At 38.9% G+C, this 23,274-nt stretch overlaps 1 protein-coding gene across 1 annotated transcript in view; it reads left to right on the forward strand.

The window, feature by feature from the left end:
* KIF25 (kinesin family member 25) overlaps positions 1-23,274 on the forward strand; it is a 49,982-nt gene that overhangs the window by 19,167 nt on the left and 7,541 nt on the right. Inside the window, exons 5-11 of the mRNA XM_026844567.1 lie at positions 477-580; positions 1,735-1,823; positions 3,366-3,408; positions 8,927-8,994; positions 13,360-13,434; positions 17,725-17,874; positions 18,954-19,130. Of these exons, the coding sequence (XP_026700368.1) occupies positions 477-580; positions 1,735-1,823; positions 3,366-3,408; positions 8,927-8,994; positions 13,360-13,434; positions 17,725-17,874; positions 18,954-19,130 (706 nt within the window). The remainder of the gene's footprint in view (positions 1-476; positions 581-1,734; positions 1,824-3,365; positions 3,409-8,926; positions 8,995-13,359; positions 13,435-17,724; positions 17,875-18,953; positions 19,131-23,274) is intronic.

Below are 23,274 nucleotides of genomic sequence, written 5' to 3' on the forward strand. Positions count from 1 at the left end.
TTTTACAGGATTAGTAGCACTGTAAATGACGCTGAGGATAAATGATAGATTGACTTCTTGTAAAGATAGCTGGCATGAATTTAATAATCTGCAAATATGGCATAAGCATTGCAAGTCACAGCCCCATCCAGAAGCAGGTTGCTTCATGTTTGGGTTTCAGGCTTCACTGGCAGATAACATTACTCTTAACTAAACTGACATATATGAACTGCCTTTAAATATCTTGTATTTTTGATTGCTTTTCAGGTTTTCATATGTATACCTGTGGTAATTATCTATAACTTTGCCTAGCCATTCCATAGCAAGTAGTAGGATGGGATTTTTCAGAGGCGTCTAGTAAATCAGGAACTAACCTTCCTAATTTAAATTTGGTAGAAGTTAAAAAGGTTTCTGCTTGTATTTCATGAGATGCTACTGGAAAATTAGTTTTGTAAAGTCAGAGGATTCAGTTCTTTGAAACAACTTTCTTCTTCCAGTGTTCCAGATAAAAGCTTTAGATCTTCAGCAGTCTCTACAAGAGGTAACAGAGAGATATGAGAAAGAAAAGCAAAAGAGGAGAGCTCTACATAACAGCTTAGTTGTAAGTATCTTTAATGACAGAACACTTCCTTATTTTCTGATGATTATGCCCGTAATTTCTTCATCAGTACAACTAATGAATATACTTTTTGTGGGTATATCACTTCCCCCAGCTGTCTATATATGATGCATTTTTAGCTGAGGCACATTTATCTTACAGTAAGCCCAAGCCCCTTTTTCTTTTTTACACAAGTGTCTTCCAAATGCACTCCTAGAGCATATTCAGCTAAGGAGTATCATCCATTTTGAATAGCAACCAAAACTTGAGTTTATTTATCCTCTTCTCTAAATTTGCAGCTTTTGAAATTGTTTTAGAATTCTTAAAATTAAATTATTTTTTTCATTTTTGCACTTTACTATTCCTCCCCGCCCTCCCAAATGACTAGTTTTGGGTTGCCTGATTCAGGACCTGATTTTTAGAAACACAAACCTCCTTCAGACAAAATTCTTCTAAGTTTTTCTACCTGGGATAATGAAGCTCTTTGTTAAAAAGTACTTACCTTCCAAACTCTGCCTCGTCTTGCAGTGTACTGAAAGGATATTCTCTAAGGCAGTGAGGAGTTAATGCCAGTGGTCACTAGTCATCCCAGGCAAGCTGTTTTCACTAATATAAAATGAGAACTGATCACCAATAAAAAGAAAGGAAAAACACCAGGTTAGATAAACTGAAGTCTGAAGCAGTCTGCAGAGAAAAATCACTTACTGGCTTTTTAGTTATATGTGAACACAAAGTGGAGAGGAAAAAGTACAAAATGTTTTATATTCCACATCTTCCTCAGAGCTGGTGGAAGAGAAATGGAGTGTGTAATCTTGTCTGTTGAGTTAATATATGTGTCTGAAGAAGCTCAAGGAAAGAGGAAGGAAACTGAAGAGGGGAAAACAGTTCAGATTGGAAATTTTTTTTTCCCATATAGACTTGGAGAGGGCTACACCAGTCCAGCACCAGAAAGCGCTCTGAAAAGTGCATACTTCCTCAAGTACTTTCTCCTAAATTCTCAAGGCAAAAGATATTGATACTTTCTCTCCATAGAATCTAAGACCGTGATGTTGTAAACACCTGTTTTCTTAAACACATTAATGTCTGCTTCATAAATTCCAGTGTATTTGTCCTCTCCAGTTCTTTGTGTTAAATACATCTTAATATTCTAACCGTAGGAACTGAGAGGAAATATCAGAGTCCACTGCAGGATCCGACCATTACTACCTTTTGATAATGCTGCTGGACATTCGATATCACAAGATGGGTAATTTGTTTTGCCTGTGTTAGATCTTAGCTGACTCATAATTAATACACAGAGAAAACAATAGTTATATGTATGTGAGAAAACCTGTGTTCTTGACCTTTTTTTTTTTCCCCTCTGTTTTATGTGAGTGGGGAGACAGTGGTCTCATAAAAAGTGGTTACTGTTTCATTTTCCTTCTCCTGCTAAAATGCTTTAGCCAATTTCATCCCCTTTTCTAAAAAGTATGTCCACCTGAATAGAAAGCCATAGGTGTTCTGTCAGGATTATCCCTGCCTTGGCAGAAATAACACAGTTGCAATCAGTTTAGAGTATATTCACTATCCTATACAAATTCTGGGATACAGTAACGTCGTAACTGTCAGAAGTCGTGGGTAGAGAAATACGTTCAGCATTCCAGTTGTTTTGTAATGCTGTAGAACAGATCTGCTGTCAGCACAAACACTGGTTATTCTATTTCAGTATAATTTGGCTCTGCATCCCTAATTTCTAATACACTTACTGTAACTGAAGTGTCAAAACATTCCAAGATCCAAAAGGAAAAGAGGGATTAGATGCAAGTCCATGCTATAACAAGCTGAATTTTCCATAGATGACTAACACAAAAGAAGGTAGAAGTTGAAACATACACAAAGAAGGAAAGAACGGGAAAACTAAGTGGGTGGCTAGAAACCAGTAACATCATTTGCCCTATCAATAAATAACTGATTTGGGTCTTTATTTTACTTTTACTGACTGGTAAGTCTGAAAGAGTACATTCAGTGTTTTAATGTTTATTAACTTTTGGCAAATCTTAAAAAAAAAATACAGAATTGTTTTAATTAAAACAACATCAAAACTAGCAGACAAGAAATTTCAAGGAGCTTGAAGGGGAAACTTGCATTAACCTCTGCTTGATATACCTGGGAAGGAACCCACTCACTGGTTTTGTTGCTGGATGGAATAGTGCAGTCAGGTGCTGAACTGCAGTGTAAAACAGGATGGGCTGGGCCAAACAAACAATCATTAAGACTTACATTTCTTAACATGTCAAAAATTAATTTAATTAAAACTTAGTTGTAAAACTAAGGACTGATTCTCAAAACACTTACACACATGAACGAATTTATATACCTCAGCAATCCCAGTCAGTTTTTCAACTAGTAATGGATGCAACATCAGGGACAAATACCTAAAAAGACGGTGTTTTTCACTTTAATGTTCTAAAGTGAAAGCCTCTTGTTACAAGCTCACATTACAATCTCAAACTAATAGAATGGTTTGCATGACAATTAGTCTTAACTGGGTTTGTTCTAAATTTATTTTTTTAAGCAGATTATTTTGCTTGATTGCCCCTTAATTTGTTTTTTATTCACAATTAATTATGGTGTTAGTATGTACATGGTGTACAATAAAATAGCAATTCTGAAAGGTACTCTTCAGACAGTGTGTAGTTCACAGACATTTTGAGTGTTGACTTTCCTGAGCTAAATGGAACATTTACTGTTTGAAAGACACCTTTCTTTTTTCTCTATGGCTTTTTTTTTTTTTTTTCCTTCCTTACAGGCAAAGAAACTTTTCAGAAAAAGTGGTGTATGCAGCTGATGATGTGAGTATTTGATGGTGAATTTCAAAAGTATGTTCACAGATACTAGGAAGGAGAAACAAGAGGGGCATGTGAATGTGGTTTGGTTTTTTTTTTTAAATGAGGTACTTTCTTGTCAGTCGGTGCCCAGCTTTGATCACCCATGGGTGCAACAGCAGGTGATTTGTGCTGTTTTCATCCTGACTCTTTGTAGTAGTAATAGCTTGGAGCTTCTGTTGATGCAGTCATCCATAAACCGGAGGTTGTGTGTTTGCAGTAGTCAAACTGTTGCAGACTTCCTGCAGTCACTTCCTTTGAGTATTTACTGTAACTCTTTCTAAAATTATGTCAGCCGTTTCTTCATTTTGTTATTGCAACACAACTAATGCATTAGGAGAGCAATATGATATCCCATGAACCACAACAGCCTATGTGGTACTGCAGTCAAGCATGTTAAGGTGTCCTGGCTTAGAGCCATCAGAGGAAGGTGAATGAGCCTTGAGGTTGCAAATCCAGATGACATTCCAGCATTAAATGAGGCCATTACCAAGATATAAAATTTAAAAAGGCACAGTAGTGTGAGCTAAGGTCAAAGTATTAACTTGGGTGTTAATTTTCTTAGCTGCCATAGTTCTTAGTTGGCTGCTTACTGTTACTTACATGGTGATTAGCCAAATTCTCTTCTATAGTATAGCGCTTAAAATGCTGAAGTGACCTACAGTATGTTATGCATTTAAATCTCCTGAATTATTGCTTCATTAGGCAGATCTCAGTTGCATAAAGTGGATACTTAGAGAGAGACATGCATATATATATATGTGTATATATATATATATATATATGCAATTAGGAAACTAATGGAGCACATGAAAAGCCAGCCAAGGGATAGTAAATATGTCAGGAGATAAAAACCAGGGATCTGTAAAAAAACAGGGATCTATAATGGTAGACATATAATGTTCTGAATGTCATGACCCATTTATTGTACTGTAAAATGCCGTGGCCATTTCTGACCTGTTAAATTTTATTGCATGAAGATGAAATTAGATAATATTTAGGTTTTGAATTATTTCATAGAGATATCTGATACATCTGTATGTTTACAGGCAAAGCAGTGTCTGCTTGCTTGTGCCAATTTATGAGTTTTAATTTGTATGAAACAGTAACCTTCAATACGCTAACCTGTTCTCATGTTTACAACTCCTTATGAAATATTCCGGGAAAATGAATGTATGCATGGACTTTATTGTAAAAAGAAATTTGCAAGATACTAACTTCCTGGTTTTGGAAAACACAACACTGACTTCAAATGTTTTATTGGTTTGCATTGGCATTTATTTGGTTAAAATGCTTTCTGGATATGATCATATACCTTAGGTCTTTGTGTTGGTTTCTTAATATGATTTTTTATTAATGAAAAAAATAAATACTTTCGTTTAAAGTATCCAAGTCACAAGGGAGGATAAAAGCCCAACTGACTTTTTACAAAAAGCAGCCAATTTGGACTAACCTAACAAAAGTAAAGTAAAACAATGGTTATTGCCTGCTTATTTTGCTTTTAACAACTGAAGGTGTTATGCTTTTGGCTAGGATAAATATGCAGTTTTCAGATAAAATTATGGGGCTTAATTTGTTATTGAGCTTTTAGTTGAAACATAGTCAAAGCTCATATTTCTGGAAACAAGTTAACCATTTTCCAGGCACATATTTATGATATAAAGGAAATTTTAGATCAAGGTGAAGGAAGACTGTGATAGAGGTGCTGAGTTTATTAGTTTTGCTTTTTAGATCATGGCTGGCTGTCCAGATTTTTCCCTGTAAATACTTTATATGTGTAACATAATGAGGCAGTTATCTGCCATGATCATTTGGAGCTAATGTGCATTAGAAAGCAGAGCTGCATTTGAGAACCAGTGTCACAACGCAGTCCAGCATGCATATCAGAAACTATGGTTGGATCATCTAGACAAGCTTTAGCTTGACATTGTTCCTGGGTTGGACTGAAGCTCTAGTAATATGCTGATCTGTCTCATCTATGCTACAACTTTGTCATGTTATAACTAGAATCAGGGAAACATCTGTCTCACAGTAAAGATCACAACAGGAGTTGCAATACAAAGTAGCTTTGCTTCTCTTCTGCCAGGAGCTGTGTTGAGACTTCCTTCAAACCCTTTAGACTGGCAGAACTGACACCTGGACAGAATGGTTGTGTATCTTTTTGTGAGACGGAGACTACACAAATTCCATTTAGTCTTTGAGTTTTTTCTTTTGTTTATTTCGAGATTCATATAATTCTTCAAAAGACACATATGATCTTTTCTATAATCTTGCTCGTCTTGTCTAGAGAATCATGTTTTGATTCTAAGTCTAAAAAAGGCTTACGATTTTACTGGATGTACATGAGAGTATTTCATTTCAGTTTTTGAGCTACTTTAAGATTTTTGAAGTTTTCTTTTTGCTTTCTCATGTATGCCAGCTCCTCAGCATAACAGTAACAACTGTCTGAGCCTTTCTCCTGAAGCTTGTTGTGGAGTTTTTTCCTGAAGCAGTGGTGGAGAGTGAGTACACACTACATATCAGGTTGAACAAGTCCACATAGATTAGGACACTGAGCGGTGCTGGTATTGGCACTGCCTGAGAAAATTAGTAGATGAGTGCTCAGACTCTTCTTGGTGGTGACAGGACAAGGAGGAATGGATGCAACTTGAAATACAGGAAATTCAACTTAAACAGGAGAAGCTGCTGTGAGGGCAGACACTGGAACAGCTTGCCCAGAGAGGGTGTGGACTCTGTCTTTGGAGATACCCACAACCTGACTGAGCACAATCCTGGGCAACCTGCTGTAGCTGACCCTTCTCTGAGCAGCGGGTTGGCCTCCATGGTCTCTGTGAGTCCTTTTCCAGCTCAACCATTCTGTGATTCTGCTCTAGGATCCCACCTTCTGCTTTTCTGTAATTTTGTCCATTTTTGGCCAGGTGTGCTATGTGCGCTAGTGAGTGTAGGAGTCATGTTTGAATGAGCAGCTATGTTTTTGTCTGGATTCACAACACCAAATGTAGACACTTAAATGAGATGCCTAATCACTCCAGACTCCCCTTGTGGTCGCTGAAGAAAAGTCACCACCTCCAGAGGGAAAGTCATTCACCTCAGATCTGAACTAAACTTTAAATATGTTTGTCTCCATAACTACATAGGCATCTGAGGCACCTGTCCTAGCCTAATACCTGAAGTGATATTTGAACTGAGTTTGAACTAACTTCTTTCGGCACAGAGAAAAAAAACTGGTTGCCTCTATGTGATTAATTCTTTTCAAGTAATTTTGAGAAGATTTTCACGTAAGTAGCTGAGAAAAAGGTGATGGCGAAGAGGCTGCTTTGAATATCAGAGAAGGTGCAAGATTCTGCTGTTTCTTCAAAAGAGGACCAGGCACACATGAATTAACAGAGCCAAGACCCTCCTTTTCTTGGGAGATAATTTTGTAATAGATCAGATGGATGTAGCTATAGCAGCTGGAGACATTATTGCTCCCCAGTTGCTTATCACCATCCCCAGCTAGAGGTTTCTTCCCCTGGTGCTTACCCAGTGTGGGGAATCCTTTAAGCTGTCTGTGTCAGCCTCGGTGCTATGTCAGACAGTTGCACTGAAGTTAACAGTGAAACATGAGGAGCAATCACAGTCTCCCTTACGTTGGCTCTGCTGTGGAGCAGTAGTCTTGGTAAAGGGGGTATAGCCTTCAGCAGATACACAATTACAAGCGATAAGAAATTATAATTACCACAGCTACATTCTGTGATCATGTCTACATCTACTATTCCATATAAGTCATTTAAAATTATCTCTCTGCCTTACTGAATTTTGCTTACTGAACTGATCCACGGGCTTGGGGATTCAGGCTTGGGTGTCAGGACAGATTGTGAATATTTATGAAGTATCCTTTTGTCATTTCCATCATTTATGTTGCCCTGAAAGAACTCAGACTGGGAGTATTCTGTGACTCTGGGTTGAAAAAAAGGTTCTTCAGCATTCATGTGAGACAGCTGTATGGGTTTCATAAGCACTATTGACAGGGAAACCTGATGAGATTCTGTAGGCCAGCAGCTGTGGTGGATATGTTAGGCCATACTGATCTCCTGAGAAAGGAAGGTCATTACAAATGCTCATACGAAACTTCTGCCTATTAACAATTCTTTTGTTTCTATGTTATGCAAATAGAATTTTTTCTGTCCCATTTCTCACCTAGGGAAACCTGATATGCAAGTAAATTTGATATCTGAATCAGAAATGTGTTCTATAACTCTATATTCTTTTCTTTTTTCTTTTTCCTTTTTTCTTTTTTTTTTTTTTTTTTCCTTACCCCAGAAGCCTGTTGGTTACTGATCCTATTAGAATTTCTGTCTCATGCCACTTTGTAGCAAAGTATTGTACTCATATCTGTATTGCTGCTAGATTTGCCAATACTGGGATGGGTAACACAGCTAATTCTGTAGAGTGACTGTTGTCATCATTAGGTTGATAATGATACATTGGCCTTCTCTGAAGAAGAAGAAATACTTGTAAACTCAAAACGAGAAATTTGATTTTTATAAGCTGTTTGCATGCTGGATGTACTGTTATGCAATCGTTAATTTGCTCAGCTCTGTGACTTCAGTCTGTAACAATACTCATTCGAAGCCATTAGTTCAGCACTCCAAGCTACTTATCATCTGAAGCACAGTAGGAATTTCAGCTCTCCCATCAAATGCAGTAAATGTAACCACAGGTTAATAAGCTAGGAAACCTCCTTGAATTGGATGAAATATTTTGTATGCTAGTGAGCTTCCACCCAAATTGTTGTAAACTCCCTTTTTTTTTTTTTCCTTTACTTTTCTCTGCAATTAAGCAACATATGCCATGAGGAGCAGAAGGGCACAGAAGTTGCTACGTAAGGCATGCCAGACTGCTGTGATTACACTCTGGTAATAGTTTAAAGAGCTGCTTACAGATCTGTCAGATTTACAAAACTACTATATAATCCATCTGGAAAGTGGATTCCACAAAAAACTCATTAAATTCTAGCAACTGTGCTAGCGCAGCTCTTTCTCAGTTGTGGACTAGCATGTTATTCTTCTGTGCAGTTCTAGGCACCAGTATGTATGAAATCAATCTGCAAAGGCACTGTGAAAACTGGGCCTATGATAGAAAAAATGGCAAGAGCCCTTTTTTATCCGTGGTGGCAGTTAGAAAGGTTGGATTAACTTGCTTGTGGCTTTCTAGGCACATAAGAAGTTCAGGTAAGGGTTTAGATCTTTGTCATGAACTTAAGTGCGCATAGTTTGTGTTGGTTGTTCTTTAATAATCTGAATGTGTTTTGAGATCCTTTCTTGCAGTTCACTGCAGTATACAGGCTCAAAAGCCTCACATGTTGGTGACTGCTGGAGAAGGGCCTTGGACTTCATGATCCTTAATTACTGCTGTCACCTGGAATGTTAGAAATTATAAATATTTCTCTTTGTGTTTGTGTGTGCCTATGATATTAACTGTAAGTATTTTGTTTTTCTCTTAGGAAACTGTCCTTGTAAAGTGCAGCCGTCCTGGTCATGCATCAATAAACAAGACTTTTCAGTTCGAGAGGTGGGTAGTTCTGTGTAGCAATCTGGATTGCTGGAAGATTTATATAGTGAAGGCTGATTTTTTAGTAAGCTTTGGTTAGACGGTAATGTTCACATTCTTTTTATTTATGTGATATTCACGTTCTTCCCAGCACAGAATAATGCACTTCAGGATATAGATGACACTTAAGTCTTCCCTCTCAGTGAAGACTACTGACATGCCTAAGTTTGAAACCTGTATAGAGACTCATGTGACCCTCTTCACAGTTTGAGTAGCTCTCATGATCCTTGAAACATGTTGGAAGATAGCAAATGTTATCCACATTTTAAAGGGAAGGAATTGGGGTGGATTGTGTAATTTCAGCATTAGACACACAGCATGACAAACAGAAATGGGACTGAGAACTTGTAAGACTCGATGTTCAGCCGTGCTACTTTTAACTTAAAGTTAAAATGGCCTGAACATAGACAACAAGGTAGAGTAGTGGCATGTAAATCTGTGTTCCCCAAGGGAAAGGCTGTAGCGGGACCACTTTCCTTACTAGGTGCTCAGGAATCCACATAGACAAGAGAGATTTTGAATGCACCAGCTGTGGTAAGGGTTTTAGCTGGTGTTTGTGCCTTACGAGACACCAGACAGTCAGTCCGCAAGACAGAAAACTGCAGGGAGTCAGGCTGAAAGGTGCCTTATGTTCTTCAGAATGAAGCTGAGCTGAACCTCTGAAAATGAGAATGAAGAATTCAGTTAATACGTGAGATCTCTGTAAACCAAGAAATACAAAATTTCACCCCATGCCTTTTTCCTAATGCAAACTGTGCATCTATATACATTGCAGTGACTCCTACAGTAGGCTCTGTACCCTGAAACATGCTTCAAAACCCTCTGGAAACAGAACACCTGAGGACAATTCCATGCTTCCTTGCTTGAAGGCAAAACTTGATTTCAAGTCAAATGTATCCAACATGAATTATCTATCCCGGTTTAAACTTAAGGTCTGAACCTGTTCAGCCTGAACTGCTATAGGTTTGCTAAACACTGACAGTCATTCACCCTTGCCTTGAGGCATCCTTCTAAGATGCTGCCTTTTTCTACTCACGAATACTGGGGACTGCTGCTGTGTCGGCCGTCAAACAACTGAAAATTCCCAAGATAATGCAGATCTTGGACTGACCCCGCAGGTTATAGGACTCCCCTGATACAAGGCATAGGAGATATTTCAAGGTACATGGCCACCTTGCATGTCTTCTAAGCTACTCAGAGTAATTCTTTTCACCCTCCAGCTATACTTAACACAGCCATACCAGTTGAAGTAAATGCAGAATAATGCTGGAATTCAACTCTGTATAGCAATGAAGTTAACAGTATTGACACAGGAGTCCAGAGGTGCTGTGACTCAAGACATGTGGTGTCGATCCTGATAATCAGGAAAAGGGTTAAAAAAATGTAAATCCCCCAAAGAATGCAGTTCTTGGGGAATGTTTTTTCAGTGTCCCAGCACAGCTCTTTTTTATAAACAGAAGAGCATATGGTTCTTATGAACTCAAAAATGTTTATTTTTTTAGCAACATTTTATGGAACTAATAAATGTCAAAATATTTGATTTCAGCTCAGGAAGAAAATTCCAGCTTTCAGCATGTTATGCTTTTATAATTTTATTGGCGAATCAGTTAGAAAAATAAAAAAGAAGCTCAGAATTTTCAAGGTGAAATTAACATGTCCCCTACACAGGAACAAATCTGTCATCATTCTGGTAAAAATATATGGACTTATAGTAAGAGATTCTCTGGATTTGTTGCATCTTTCATGGTCTCAGATAGCTAATTAAGTGGGTGTCCATGCTTCAGTCAGTGCTGTGATTAGTGTAGCATAAATTAGTTCAAGCCAACTTCAGATGACTTTGTTTGGGTACTGGTAGCATTTGAACCACAACAGCTAAGCAGTGGCAGTAAAACCCCTTTAGGAAGTTGAGTAAATATTTAGAGTAGTTACTGTAACATGGAGGCCCATGCCTTTCTTCTGAATAGCTACCAGAACCTGAACCTGACATAGTTAGCTATGGCTGTACTACTTTGTAGTGCAAACAGACTACTAAGACTGGTTGATTCTAGCCCTGGTTGTGGTTGGTAGTGGCCTGTTTGCCTTATTAGGCAGCAAACCCCATCAACAGCAAGTGAAGGCCAGTATGAATGTTATCTGTCTTAAGTTTGGTTGGTTTTGGTTTGGGTTTTTTTGTAGTAGCTCTGAGATGTTTTGATGTGTTAAGGTAAAAAGTATCATTTCAACACAAACTGAGTTAGAGGCCTGGTTGGTTAAGATGAAGGGCTTGCTGCTAATGAATTATTCATCAATTGCAGATAATAAATGAAGGAGAGAAAGTGTTTGGAAGTGCTTTTGTTCTCTTCTTTTGACCTTGCAGATTTGATGTGCAAAGTTTACTGAAGCACATGTGCGTGTGTGCATGCAAAGCAAGGACCGAGTATTTTGCTATTCAGTGTCTGTGTCCTCCCAGTACAAACTGTGCCACATCTCTGCATATTTGTTGGTTTCTCAGTGTAGCATGACAGCACATCAGTGGAATGGCAAGACAAGCAGTATTTGTCCATCAAGCCAGACAAGTGCTCCTTACTGATTAAAGAGTACATTTTCATGCAACTTGCAATTAGACTGTGGAACACACTGCCACAGGATGTTACTCCAGGCCAAGAATTCAGCAAGATGCAAAAAGAAACTGAATACTAATTCTAATAATATTTTTTTTGAAATAGAGTTTCAATTCATATCTCAGTTTTGAGGCCAGTTTACAGCTTTTAAGCATTAGAACGAAACACAGAGATGAATTATTGTGTCTCCAGACAGCATAGTGTTTCTTGCTCCTTCCTCTGGCTATTGCGAGGACAAAATGCTGAACTAAGTGGGTTGGCTCTGATTCTGTACCTGTTTATCTGTGATCCCTCTGTACAGTCTTATTTATGGAAAACATGAATACAAAATCTACATTTCTGTAGGCTATAGACTGTAGTGGCCAGATCCTGGTCAAATATACAAAGAGGCTTAGTAAATGCTAAAGAGCACACTATGTCTTCATTCAGTTAAACTTGTAGAATCATATACAAGATGTGGGTTCTGCTAAGTGAAGTGTACTAGTATACTATATACACAAGGAAGTAACTATGCTTTCTAATATTTGCTGTTAGCAAAATCCCTGTTTCAATTAGTTGTTTTGCTAGAAGCTATAAAGAACACACATCACTCATTGGAAAACAGAGCTTAAGAAACAAAAATAGAATCACAGTGGGAAGGTATCAGAAAAAGATGCTTTTTCCAAAGATATACATTCATACCTCAGATACTTAAGTGTGGCTAATGACATTCATGGCTTAGATTCTGTTCGTCTTTTATAAACAGTATTTACTGCAGGCTGTTATCTGGGGTAAGTTTTTCACGTGCTAGAGAAGAAATGAATGAGTTAGGGTGTCCACGTTATGCAATCAGAATTTCATCCCATTGATTTCCTCTTTTCAGGTCTTGATTTTATGTTGTACAAGATTTTTAATTGAAGGGGTTGAAGGAAAAAATTCTTTGAAGAGCCCTGTGTAGCTTTTTTTTTCCTTGAATTTGAAGAAACATATGCAGTTGGTTTAGACATCATTGTTTTGGCCCAAGGATTGTCCTGTCATTGCTTTATTCCAAGAGATGGATTAACTCATTCAATTTAATCATCTTTCATTCTGTGTAAAAATTAGTCTGAATTTCACATCAAACTGTAAAAGAAAGTCTTCCCTCGAGTGAGAAGTGTTTATTTCAGAGTAAATGATCGTTCAGCAGGGGTGGGGATGGAAATACCTTGGGCTGTTGCTGCCCACAAAGACAGGGCATCCTTAAACATGACCCTCAGGGGCCTTCTGATTTCTGCTCTGCTGCTGACTCTTCTGAGACAAGTCCTGAGGCAAGTCTGCAGCCTCTGTACTTCTTTTCTTCCCAGCCCTCCACATCTAAAGGGAAACACAACTTGACCACTCCCTCCCTTAGTGTGACACAAAGGAGACACAGGCAGCAGGGATATTTCACAGTCTGGTAGTTGGGAGAAAGTAACAGGGAACCAGTACAGCCTGAAAAAAGATTCTGCCAGAGAGGCAGGCAGAAGCGTTAGGATGAGCTCAGAGAGCCACAAGTGTACACCTGCAGGTTGTTCCCTCCAGTACAGGCAACAGCACTCCCAAAAATCAGGCAAGAGCCTTGGAGTTCTAATTTTCAGTCCCCTGACAGAAATGTGGGCAGGTCACAGGTTTTATGTGGCTGGCCTACATTTTCCCTAGTCTGTATTCTTGTATTGTGACAACATATTTATATTTTTTCTTCAGTTAATCATTGCGCTTTGCTCCTCAGAGTTTACAATGCTTCAGAGTCTCAAGACACAGTATTTGCAGATGTGGCCCCTTTGCTAACATCTCTCCTGGATGGGTAAGTTAAAATGTGGGAATAAGAAAGCTAAAGGGCAATAATCTACTGAAATCCATCAATTAAAGAAAAAAATGTCTTAGCAGCGGTGGTCCCATCAAATGTTCTGGCTTTGCAGTTGCATTTTTCTGTTTTCTTTCTACTCAACACCAAGCGAATGTTGTTTCCCCATATAAACAGTGAAAACACTGTTTACAAAATGTAGCAAAGCAGACAAATTTTTGGGAAAAAAAGCCATGTTTTTTTCCTCTGGTTTCTTTCTTGCAAAATTAAGCATTACTTCTAATGGCAGATACTATCTTTTTTTGTTTTGACAGGTTATGTTTTATAACTGTTTTTCAGTTGCAGACGCACTGTGAAATATCTTTTCCACCATGCATGTATGTATTCATATACGGAAGGCCTGCCAGGGCACTCTCTGATCATTTGTTCTGCTTTTGTGTACAGCAAAGGCCATAGGAGATGGTATACTCAATTCCTGGTTGAACCAGAACTGAGCATCCTCAATCGTAGTTTTAACACTCCTTCAGGCACTGGGGTTAAAATAGAATTCTGGTGTGAATACAAAACTGATTAGTAACAACCACTAACAAATATGTGTAATTATTTCTAGCCACTAAATTCAAGAAGTGTGATTCTTCATTTATATTAGAGCCAATTTAAGCTACTCTTGTGAAGAAGCCTTGTTATAATCCTTGAGGCTTGAACTGAGATTTATGCAGAGCTTCCCTTCTGCTCCTTTCTCACCCTGCTCTAACTCCACTCAGATGGTTACAGATGGTTGCTGTAGAGCTGTCATGGACGGCTCCCTCCCTGTAGAGGGAAAGCCAGCCCCTTTCCATCCACCGTGGCATAGTTGAAGGGGCAATCCTTGTTCCTGCCAGTCTGCACACTGAAGTTTCCAAGTGTTCTTTTCTTAAAAGCAGCCTAGAAGAGTCATATTGGGATCTGTGAATATTGGGAAATCTCAGCCATCCCTTTACACATGCCACAGAGGGGCCCACAAGGGCTACGGGAAGTCCTCTGTGGCCCGTATGGCATTATTTGAGTTTATCACAGTTTCCATAGCTGAGCAACCTAGGGATCACTAGGTTGGAGGAGTTTGAAGAAGTCCTTATAACCACTGTTTTCTCTCTCTGCTTTTCCTTTTGCAATGAACATGTTTGCTTTGGCTCGGTATGTTGCCTGTGTATCTTCAGACGTACCTTGATCTGTATCTTGCTCTGCTGTACTTCCCACTTTCTAATTTTCACATTGAGAGAATCCTAAAATCTAGAATTTTTATATTCAGTTAGGAAATGTTCTGTTTTTGAAAACAAAAGAGCTGTTTTGTTCTTCCAGAACTGTCATTTAAACAGAAGCAGATTTTCAGGGAAGGCGAGGCGAGGCTGTGTGTACGAGCCATGTTTCTCAGCAGCCTTCCCACTGTAAATGGGAACCAGACATACTTAATCTGAACCTTGAACCTTTTTGCTGCTCCTGATTGTTTTAGTCTGGGCTCCAAAGTGGTCTGTAACAACTTTTAGTTTAAGCAGAACAAGAGTGTTCCGCTCCTTTATTTTTTCTTTATTTTTCTTTCTTAATGAATTGTTTCATTTTTCAGTATAAATATACAGGAAGAAAAGATTGTTCCATATGCAAAACGAAGTACAGCAGGCTTCAAAGTTTACAGTTAGTCATACAGGGCCAGCAAGGGAGTAAGATAACATTTCTTTACAGCATTGAAGAATCAAAGTTGTTTATTTATTTTAAAGAAGAATACATTTCTCTTTCTTTGGTTTCCTTTAACAGTGTTCTTTCCTAGTGATAACTGCTGTACTGAACATACACATTCTTTTCAGGGGATAAATAGTACAAAATCATTGGTATTCTAGCTTGACAGTAAGAACTTTTCTAGAAAAGAATGTAACCAATGAAGCAGAGCAGAGGAGAAATATCAGGGCACATAGGTGACATTTTCAGATTGCTGTTTGAAACCCTTACCTTGGAACCAGAACACTAGCCAAGCAAACTAGGTAAATATGAAGTGGCCTGCTGCTGCTGCTTGTCGTCTTGTTGAATCACCCAACAATTCATTCTCTCCTGTGCCTACTTAGATACAACACTGCTTCAGATAGTTTTAGCTCATTTGGGCTTACTGAAATACTGCTTTGACTTTGGCAGAGAGGTTATCGCTGACTGATACATGGTTTGCATCTCTATTTTCAATGTTACAAGCACCTGTCTACTTAGCTTCTCTTGTCAGAACTATTTTTTCCATGATGCTTACTTTCTAACAAGTAGCAATTAAGGAAGATTTGAATAGCTGAACTATATGAAAGTTTGAAATACTTCTAAAAAAGACTTCCCTTCTGTTTTTTTCCTATGGAAAACTACTACTTGCAAACTTCTGGCTCCCTTTTTGATTCCAAAGATCTCTCTGATTTTGAAGTGGGACTAGAAGTCTCAATAAGCTACAGGCTGGCAAGGCAGTGTGCATTAAGGGTGGAATTGTGAAAATTGCTCATTGTCAACCTAGCTGAAAACTATCAAAATTAGTGGGAGCTTTTCCACTGACAAAAATGCGAGTTATGTCAGCAGTGAATACTTAGAAAAATCCTTTTTTTCAAATTTACAGCCCTAGTTTCGAGCACATTTCAGTTACAGTTATCACCTTTACTTCCTCAAATCTGTGACTAGACTTCTGTTTTATACTCTGCATCCTGAAATGTGGAGGGACCTTGCTGTAGGTCCACTGACTGCAACTTTGACTTCGCATCCCCAGAAGGGGTACCCACGTGTTTGCTGTGTTTCTTATCAGTCCACATTTCTTTCTAGCAAGAGAAAGCTTTCTAAATAACCCTCAAAAAATACTTGCTTCTAGACATATTTAATATGCAAAAAATTGCTGCAAATATATTTCTCTGCAGTGGCCATGTAAGTATTTTATGACTTGAAACCATAAATTTAAAACAGTTTGATGAGGGGTGTTCATTGAAATTTGCTGGCATGTGCTTGAAACAACATTTTTGATATGAGGAAAAGCATCAGATAACCAAAAGCAGCTGTTCAGGTCTGCCCACAGAGGGAGGTAGCTTAGGCAGTGAAATTTTACTCCTTGGCAGACAGGAGCAGGACTGTTCTTGCAGCTCTCTAGTAGAGCAGAAATTTCAGCATACTGCAAAGTACTCCTCGTGTGCGGAGATTCTGCTAATGTGGTGTCTCTGAACAAACAAAATACTCCAAGGAGAGAGCAGTCCAGTCAGCATAACTGCATGTCTTCCAAGAGCTTTTGCTGGCATGGTTCTGTGGTCAACACCAAGGTGCTGGCAGGTGCCGCAGGGTGGACGCAACCAAGTAGGGACTGACCTTCAGCTGCACACACAGTAGTGTTGGTCCTCAGTACAAAGTGGCTGGATACATTCGTATCCACCCACTTGTTTTGCTTAAGATGTTGACTTTGATCCGACTGTTTTAGAAACACACTCTCTGGATAAGATTCATACATCTACATTCAGATCCCTGGGGCACAGGCATCCCCAACAGAGGTCACAGCTGTGGACTTCTTTATTTTCAGTGCAGAGAAACGGGGGTTTTCAGAGTTCTGTTCATTACATGTGTTTTATATGTCTGATTCAGAAGGTGATGAGTTGTGTTTAATAGGTGCCTGTACCTCTGCAGTGACATTGTACATCTTCACCTTCTACAAGTACGTATCAGAGCAGTTTCTACCACCTTTATTCCAGAGTAGTCTTTGTGTGCATGCTTATACTGAACTAAGGCATTTGGTTTAAAATTTGTAGCTCTTATTATTAGGGCTATCTTACCTTTTCCAATGACTGAGGGCTATGACTGATGAGCCTGCCTGAAGAAGGCTACAAGAGCTGAAGGTTTTACTGTTCCCAGCTGTTAAGATATCAGTGCTGTGGTTTGCAGTAAGACAAATCAAACCCAGCAATAGTTTACTTTAAAATGCTGTACTGTAAACTGCAGCGGTTCAGGAGCTGATTAACAAGCAGCTCAGTAGTGCATGAACTGTTGGGCAGACAGGAGGTCTAACCTCATCAGTCATTTCAAGCTAAGCATCCCTCTTTTTTCAGTTCCTTGCCCTTCAACTCTGCTTAAAAAATAAAAATCTCTTTAGGCAACATTATGAGCAGTATTTTAATTTCTGTCAGATTTTGAGATCTCCAGAAAGAAGTCTGCAGGGCAGTGTATTTATTTTTTGTTTCAGCTTGTGTTCCCAAATTGCTTGGGGTTTGACCTGCCACCTTTGGTAATGGTGAAATAAATGAAGGTCCTTTTAATTTTCAGGTACAATGTGTGTATCATGGCTTATGGGCAGACTGGAAGTGGGAAGACATACACAATGTTGGGACCACAGTTGGAGGAAAACTTTGCATTCTCCATAGAAGATGAATCAGAACTTGGAATTATTCCTCGAGCTACCCAAGAAGTGTTCAGGTAGCAACTAAGTAAAGGCTCGTGTCAGTGGCAGTCACCTAAAACTTTATAGAAAGGATGAAATAATGTTTGTAAGGTATTTATCATTACAGGACTCAGCTTCACAATGATTAATATTTATAGCTTCTCTGACTGCCATTCGATATGTGAATTTTGATGTAGATTTCTAGTCTCTCTCCTGCTTGGACTGATTATCTAAGAAAATAAGATTATGCAGTCTTGATGTGTGTTATTGGTCCATCTGTCTTTCAGATTGCTAATCAACTTTGGAATATGTTTCAACCGTAGTTGTGGGAGTCTAAAATATAATTAAGTTCTTATAAGTTTTGTAAAGACAATTGGAACAGATGAAGAGGATCCAGTTTAGAACCCAGTCCCAAAGAAAATTATAGTAGAATTTTTAACCATGATCTGTTCTCACTTTGAGAATTCTTAGATTTTTTAGTTGAACCTAATGCACAATTTGAACTGATAGGCTGCCATGTTATAATAGAAAAGCCATTAGAGGTTTTTCCAGATAACCCTGTTTCTTTTGGAGAAGGGTATAAGCTAAATCAAAAAAGATACAATTTTGTACCAGAATAACTGTGTCTAACTGTAAATGCTCTCCTGAATAGACTTAATTTATGAATTTTCTGAGGCGGTGGACAGATAACCTCTTACAGGTCTAGCTGGGCAGTTTACCATCTCTGCCTGTTCATGGCCTGCACTCTGCCAGAGGTTAGCATACCTTGAGCTCTGAATCCAATAACGTCCAGCAGAGAAATGGTACAAAAAAAAACTTGAGGAGGGAGGGAGGTTAGTGGTGAAAAACAATTTGAGCTGGCACAGCTGTTCGGAAAATGAAGTTTTATTTACTGCTTCACATATAATTTAACTGTATATTATGATTCTTCAGCTTAGCATTAGCATGTGGATAAAGCAAAGCCATAACTGTGGATATTTAATAAGCACTTTTTTCTGTAATTGTAATCTGATTAGATCTTAATTTACAGATTGTTCATTTGGGGTTTGACTTCTACATTTTTTGGCGCTTTTTTCTTTCTTTTTTTTTTTTCCCCTCTGTTTTTATTCTCCAGGCTTATTTCAGAAAAGCCACCAGGAAGTTACTGGGTTGAGGTTTCTGTTGTAGAAGTGTATAATAATGAAATTTTTGATCTTCTGGCCAAAGACAGTTGTGGAAAATTATTTGGCGTCAAACGTGATGTCATCACAACCAGAGAAGGAAAGAGTGATGTTCCATTGCTTACATATGAGTAAGTACATGATTTGATCCTTATCAGCAGATCATGATCTGGTGTCAATGCAATATGTAGTTGTCACAAAATTGCACTATAGGTACCAGATATCACTTCTAAACAATGAGTCCTTATCACATGTGAAAGAAAAAATTGGATCACTGTTTCCATTAGTTCAGTTTATTAGACTGCAGTTGGCTGCAAATGTCAAAATACTTTCTGAAATAACAGTACAGTTAGTTTTGGTTGTACTCCTGTGTTGAGCGCCTTCCACTCGGAATGCCTGAAGATAGCTGTATATTTTGTTCTGCTAGATCTAGGGCATCTTGTCAGCTGCAGAAAAAGAAGGGATAACCCAGTCACAAAGCACTTTCCCTTTAGTCTTACTAAATTATAAAATTCACATATTGTATCAGAAATGTGTGTATTTCCTGGAGATTTTTAAGCAGCTGTAGAGCGTTTAGCTTTCCCTACACACATTGGAGGTAAAAAAAAAAATGCTTTAGAAAGAATAAGATTTTAAGTGAGCTTTTAATATAAATACCCATCTTACACTGCTTAGTATTCTGGTTTTATAACTGGGGGCATTAAAGTGGGAACTGATACGCTGGTATTTGAACCCGTAGTTCTTGAAGATCCAGGTTCTTCAGACTAAAATCTAAGAAGTAGCTAAGCTTCTACTCAGTCAGTTTTAAGATACACACCTTCCCAGCATTAGTATTTAGTAAGTCTGATTCTTGTTTGCACATCTTGACAGTGTAGGGAGACCTAAGGTAGTTCAGGCTACAGCTATACTTATTTTAATGCCGCCTTCTATTTCTTAAGCATTACAAAGGCTTGTTCTGTCAAAAGTGGGAAAGATTCTTGGTGTTACATGTGTGTAGTATACAAAGCAAATGTGTAATACTTTCTTATTATAAACAAAAAACCACTCACCTTGGCTAATTAAATGTTTATAACAATTCATGCATTATCAAGAGTGAATCTGTTTCAGATGCTTCACTTTAGTAACAGGTGTGGTGTTAATGCTACTATTAAGCCAACCAAATTATGACAATCAGTACTAGTGGCACCACAGAGGTGATGTTATCCAGTGGAATTAAGCTACTGGACATCTGCCTATGAGTGCCCAGCATGTGAACAGATTCCAGAAGGGAACATTTCTGCTTGTGCATTCCAGACAGGTCTAGCAACTTAGACAAAATGTTCTGTTCCTTGGGCAAATAATGTTTGTGAAAAGAAACATCTTGCCCTGTTGAAATGTTTAGCACAGTATTATAGTGGTTTATGTTTCTGGGGGAAACACAATGTTTTTCTTCACTTCTCTATAATAATGCTTGTCATGGTCTAATCTCTACTTTTCCAGGAGGAATTACAAGTCAGATATGAAAAGCATTCCCCCCATCCCCATTAAAACAAAACACACCCTCAGCGTAAATAATTGAAAGCAGTATTTTTGTCTTGTGGGACTTAGTCACATAAACAAACAACTGCTAGTCTGCTTATGTGGGTTTATGCTGTTGCCAGAAAGCCTTGATAAAAATACAAGAATCTACTGGAGGGTTGCACAAACATACTTTTATTCTACCTAGTTTATTGACTAGTATTTCTAGCCATTGAACAACTCATAGAAAAGTGGGACCCCAGAAAAACTGTAAAGTGATTTTCTTCACCATGGGGGCCATATAACTCTCCTTTCTTTCTGTGAAATAATAATCACTGCAATATTCTAGGAAGGATTAACATTTGTATCTGGGGTATGCCTGCTCTTCAGTCTTGAAGTTAAATATGATTTCCAGAGAAATTCTGCACCTTGCTTGCAATCTGCATGCTCCATGAGAGCATGGAAGGAATGAAAAATGAACGGAGCTTGAAGTGATGAATCCTTTTGCCCTCATCTGTCTGTAGTATGCTGACTGGGGGGTTTCTCTCAGTCTCCGTTCTTAGATTTCCCCCAGCTGTGACTCCACTCCAACTTTCAGCGTGTGGTTAAGGCTCTGCTGTCAAGAGAAGTAAAAAAACTCCTTCAGAAGAGGTTGGGAGCGGAGCCTAACCTGTGTGTGCTGAATCTTTCTTGAAGGAGCTAATCTTTTTCCTTTGAATAGAGAAGAAACTGTATGACTTCAAAAATGGAAATGGGTGCATATAGTGTAGATACAATTGAATTTTTTCTGCTTCATCAGAACCTCCAAGTAATTTTTATTTATGGTATTTCAGTAACCAACATGCTGGCCTGGTTTCATTCCTGAAAAATTCCTACTCCCCTTCCCAACGGAGCTTTGCATAGGTGACCCATCTCTTTTTCTAGGCTTTGGGGGAGAGGTGAGAGGTAGCTGAACTTGCGCCATAGAGGCAGGAACTAGAAGCTGCAGTAAGGTTTCATCCATCCTTCTAGTTCATAAAATGGCTGCTCTGTTTATTTCTGTAAATTTTAATTTATGGTAAAGGAACGTGGTGCCTTGAACTAAGCACTTCTTATAAACCACTTATCTCAAGCAATCGGTAAATACTCAATTCTAATGTAATTATACATAAGAATATGAAGTTGTATCTCAATTACAATGCAAGCAGTGAAAAAAGTCCAATTCATAAACAGGTTATATTAATAATTACACAGAAAGGTTAATAAGAAAAAGCAAACCCAAACAAAGTAAGGGAACGATTGAATGAGGCCACCCAGCTGCCTAAAATCTAAAGTAAACAGCTGGTGCTTTGAATAAAAACACATCCTCATTTGTGATAATATTTAATCTAGAATATATTGGTCTGCTGAGCCTCATTGGCTTCTCCATATATCCATTAAAGTACAGTAGTCTTTCCTGCTAACATGTACATCTTACTGAATCACAAAAACCTCAGTCTCTTTCTTCTTTTATGTCTTGGTTGACTTTGGAGAACATTCAGCATCAAATTTTTAACCTAACCACAACAGGGCTTCCCTTTGTAGAATCTGGTCCTGGAACGTGCAGTACATACAGCATAATAAAGTTGTAGAGATTATACTAAAAAATTATTACTGTCGGTCCTGCTGAGAAGCTACTGTGCCAAGCCTACAGCACTGGGCTGGGATGCTGTTCACCTCCAAAGTCAACTGCAGTTTCCCAGGACGTGACAGCACTGACAGCATACCCCGAGGCCTGTGCTCTTCTGCTAACGCTGGTTACAAGACAGCAGCTTGCGGCACTGACCCCTTGCCAGAACACAGCAGCAGCTCGCAGAAGCCAACTGCCTGTTGCTACACCCTAGCAAAGGCTGCTCACCTCTCAGGCTGCCCAGTCCTGGCTGCCCAGCTGTGTAAAGATGCAGTTCAAAACTCAGGAAGGCAAGATCTGCCTCCTTGGACTTGAGGCACTAGTCAGATCGCCCCAGAGGGAGACTCTGCCTTCTGGGACAGGAGGGACTAGAGCCGCTGCCTCCCTCCTGGTGCCAGGTCAAACAGCCAGGGAGACCTTACCCGTGGGTGCACAGAGGCAGAGATGTTACAGAGGGGACAGCATCTGCAGCTCAGGGTTGACAGGTGACATCTATAGTGATCACACAGCTCCTGCAGCCCCGGTTACACAGGGAACTGCTTTTAGGTGGCTGCTTCTCTTAAGTGTCCATAAGCACGGTGTGGATGAGTGGTTTTCTGTTCTTCAGGGGCCTTGCTTTATTTTCAGAGGAAATTGTTTTCGTTGGGTACAGCTCTTTTGTCTCTCACCTCTTCAGGTATGGCTCTTCTTAGCATAAAATAAGTTTGTGCCCAGTGTGACTTTCACTGAAATTGGCCAAATCTATGTCATGAAGGCTTTGCCTTTTATCACATGCCTGCGTTTGCTGAGTGCAGCGATGTGGAACCAAGCAGGTAGCCTGTCAGGAGAGTTATTAATGGTTCTGATGTTACAGGGCATTCAGTAACCAGGCTGTGATGTGCAGTCACAGTAATTTAGAGCCCCCATCCAGAAACTAATGTGTTTAGGTGATGTAACTGGAGTGATTATTGAAGAAGGCAATGCAGCAAAAGGAAGGAGTAGGCAACTTTACCTCAGTTGTTTTAAGCACTGTAAACCTAGGGGAAATCATAGTTGATTTTTTCTTTACCTAATCAGTTTATTTCACTTTCTGTGTTAGGTTTTTGCCCTTTGATTGATCATATTTGCAGTATTTCCTTTAACTGGAAAAA

This window comes from Athene cunicularia (genome assembly GCF_003259725.1).
Source record: "Athene cunicularia isolate RWA chromosome 3 unlocalized genomic scaffold, athCun1 chr3_part1, whole genome shotgun sequence".
Lineage (NCBI taxonomy): Eukaryota > Metazoa > Chordata > Aves > Strigiformes > Strigidae > Athene > Athene cunicularia.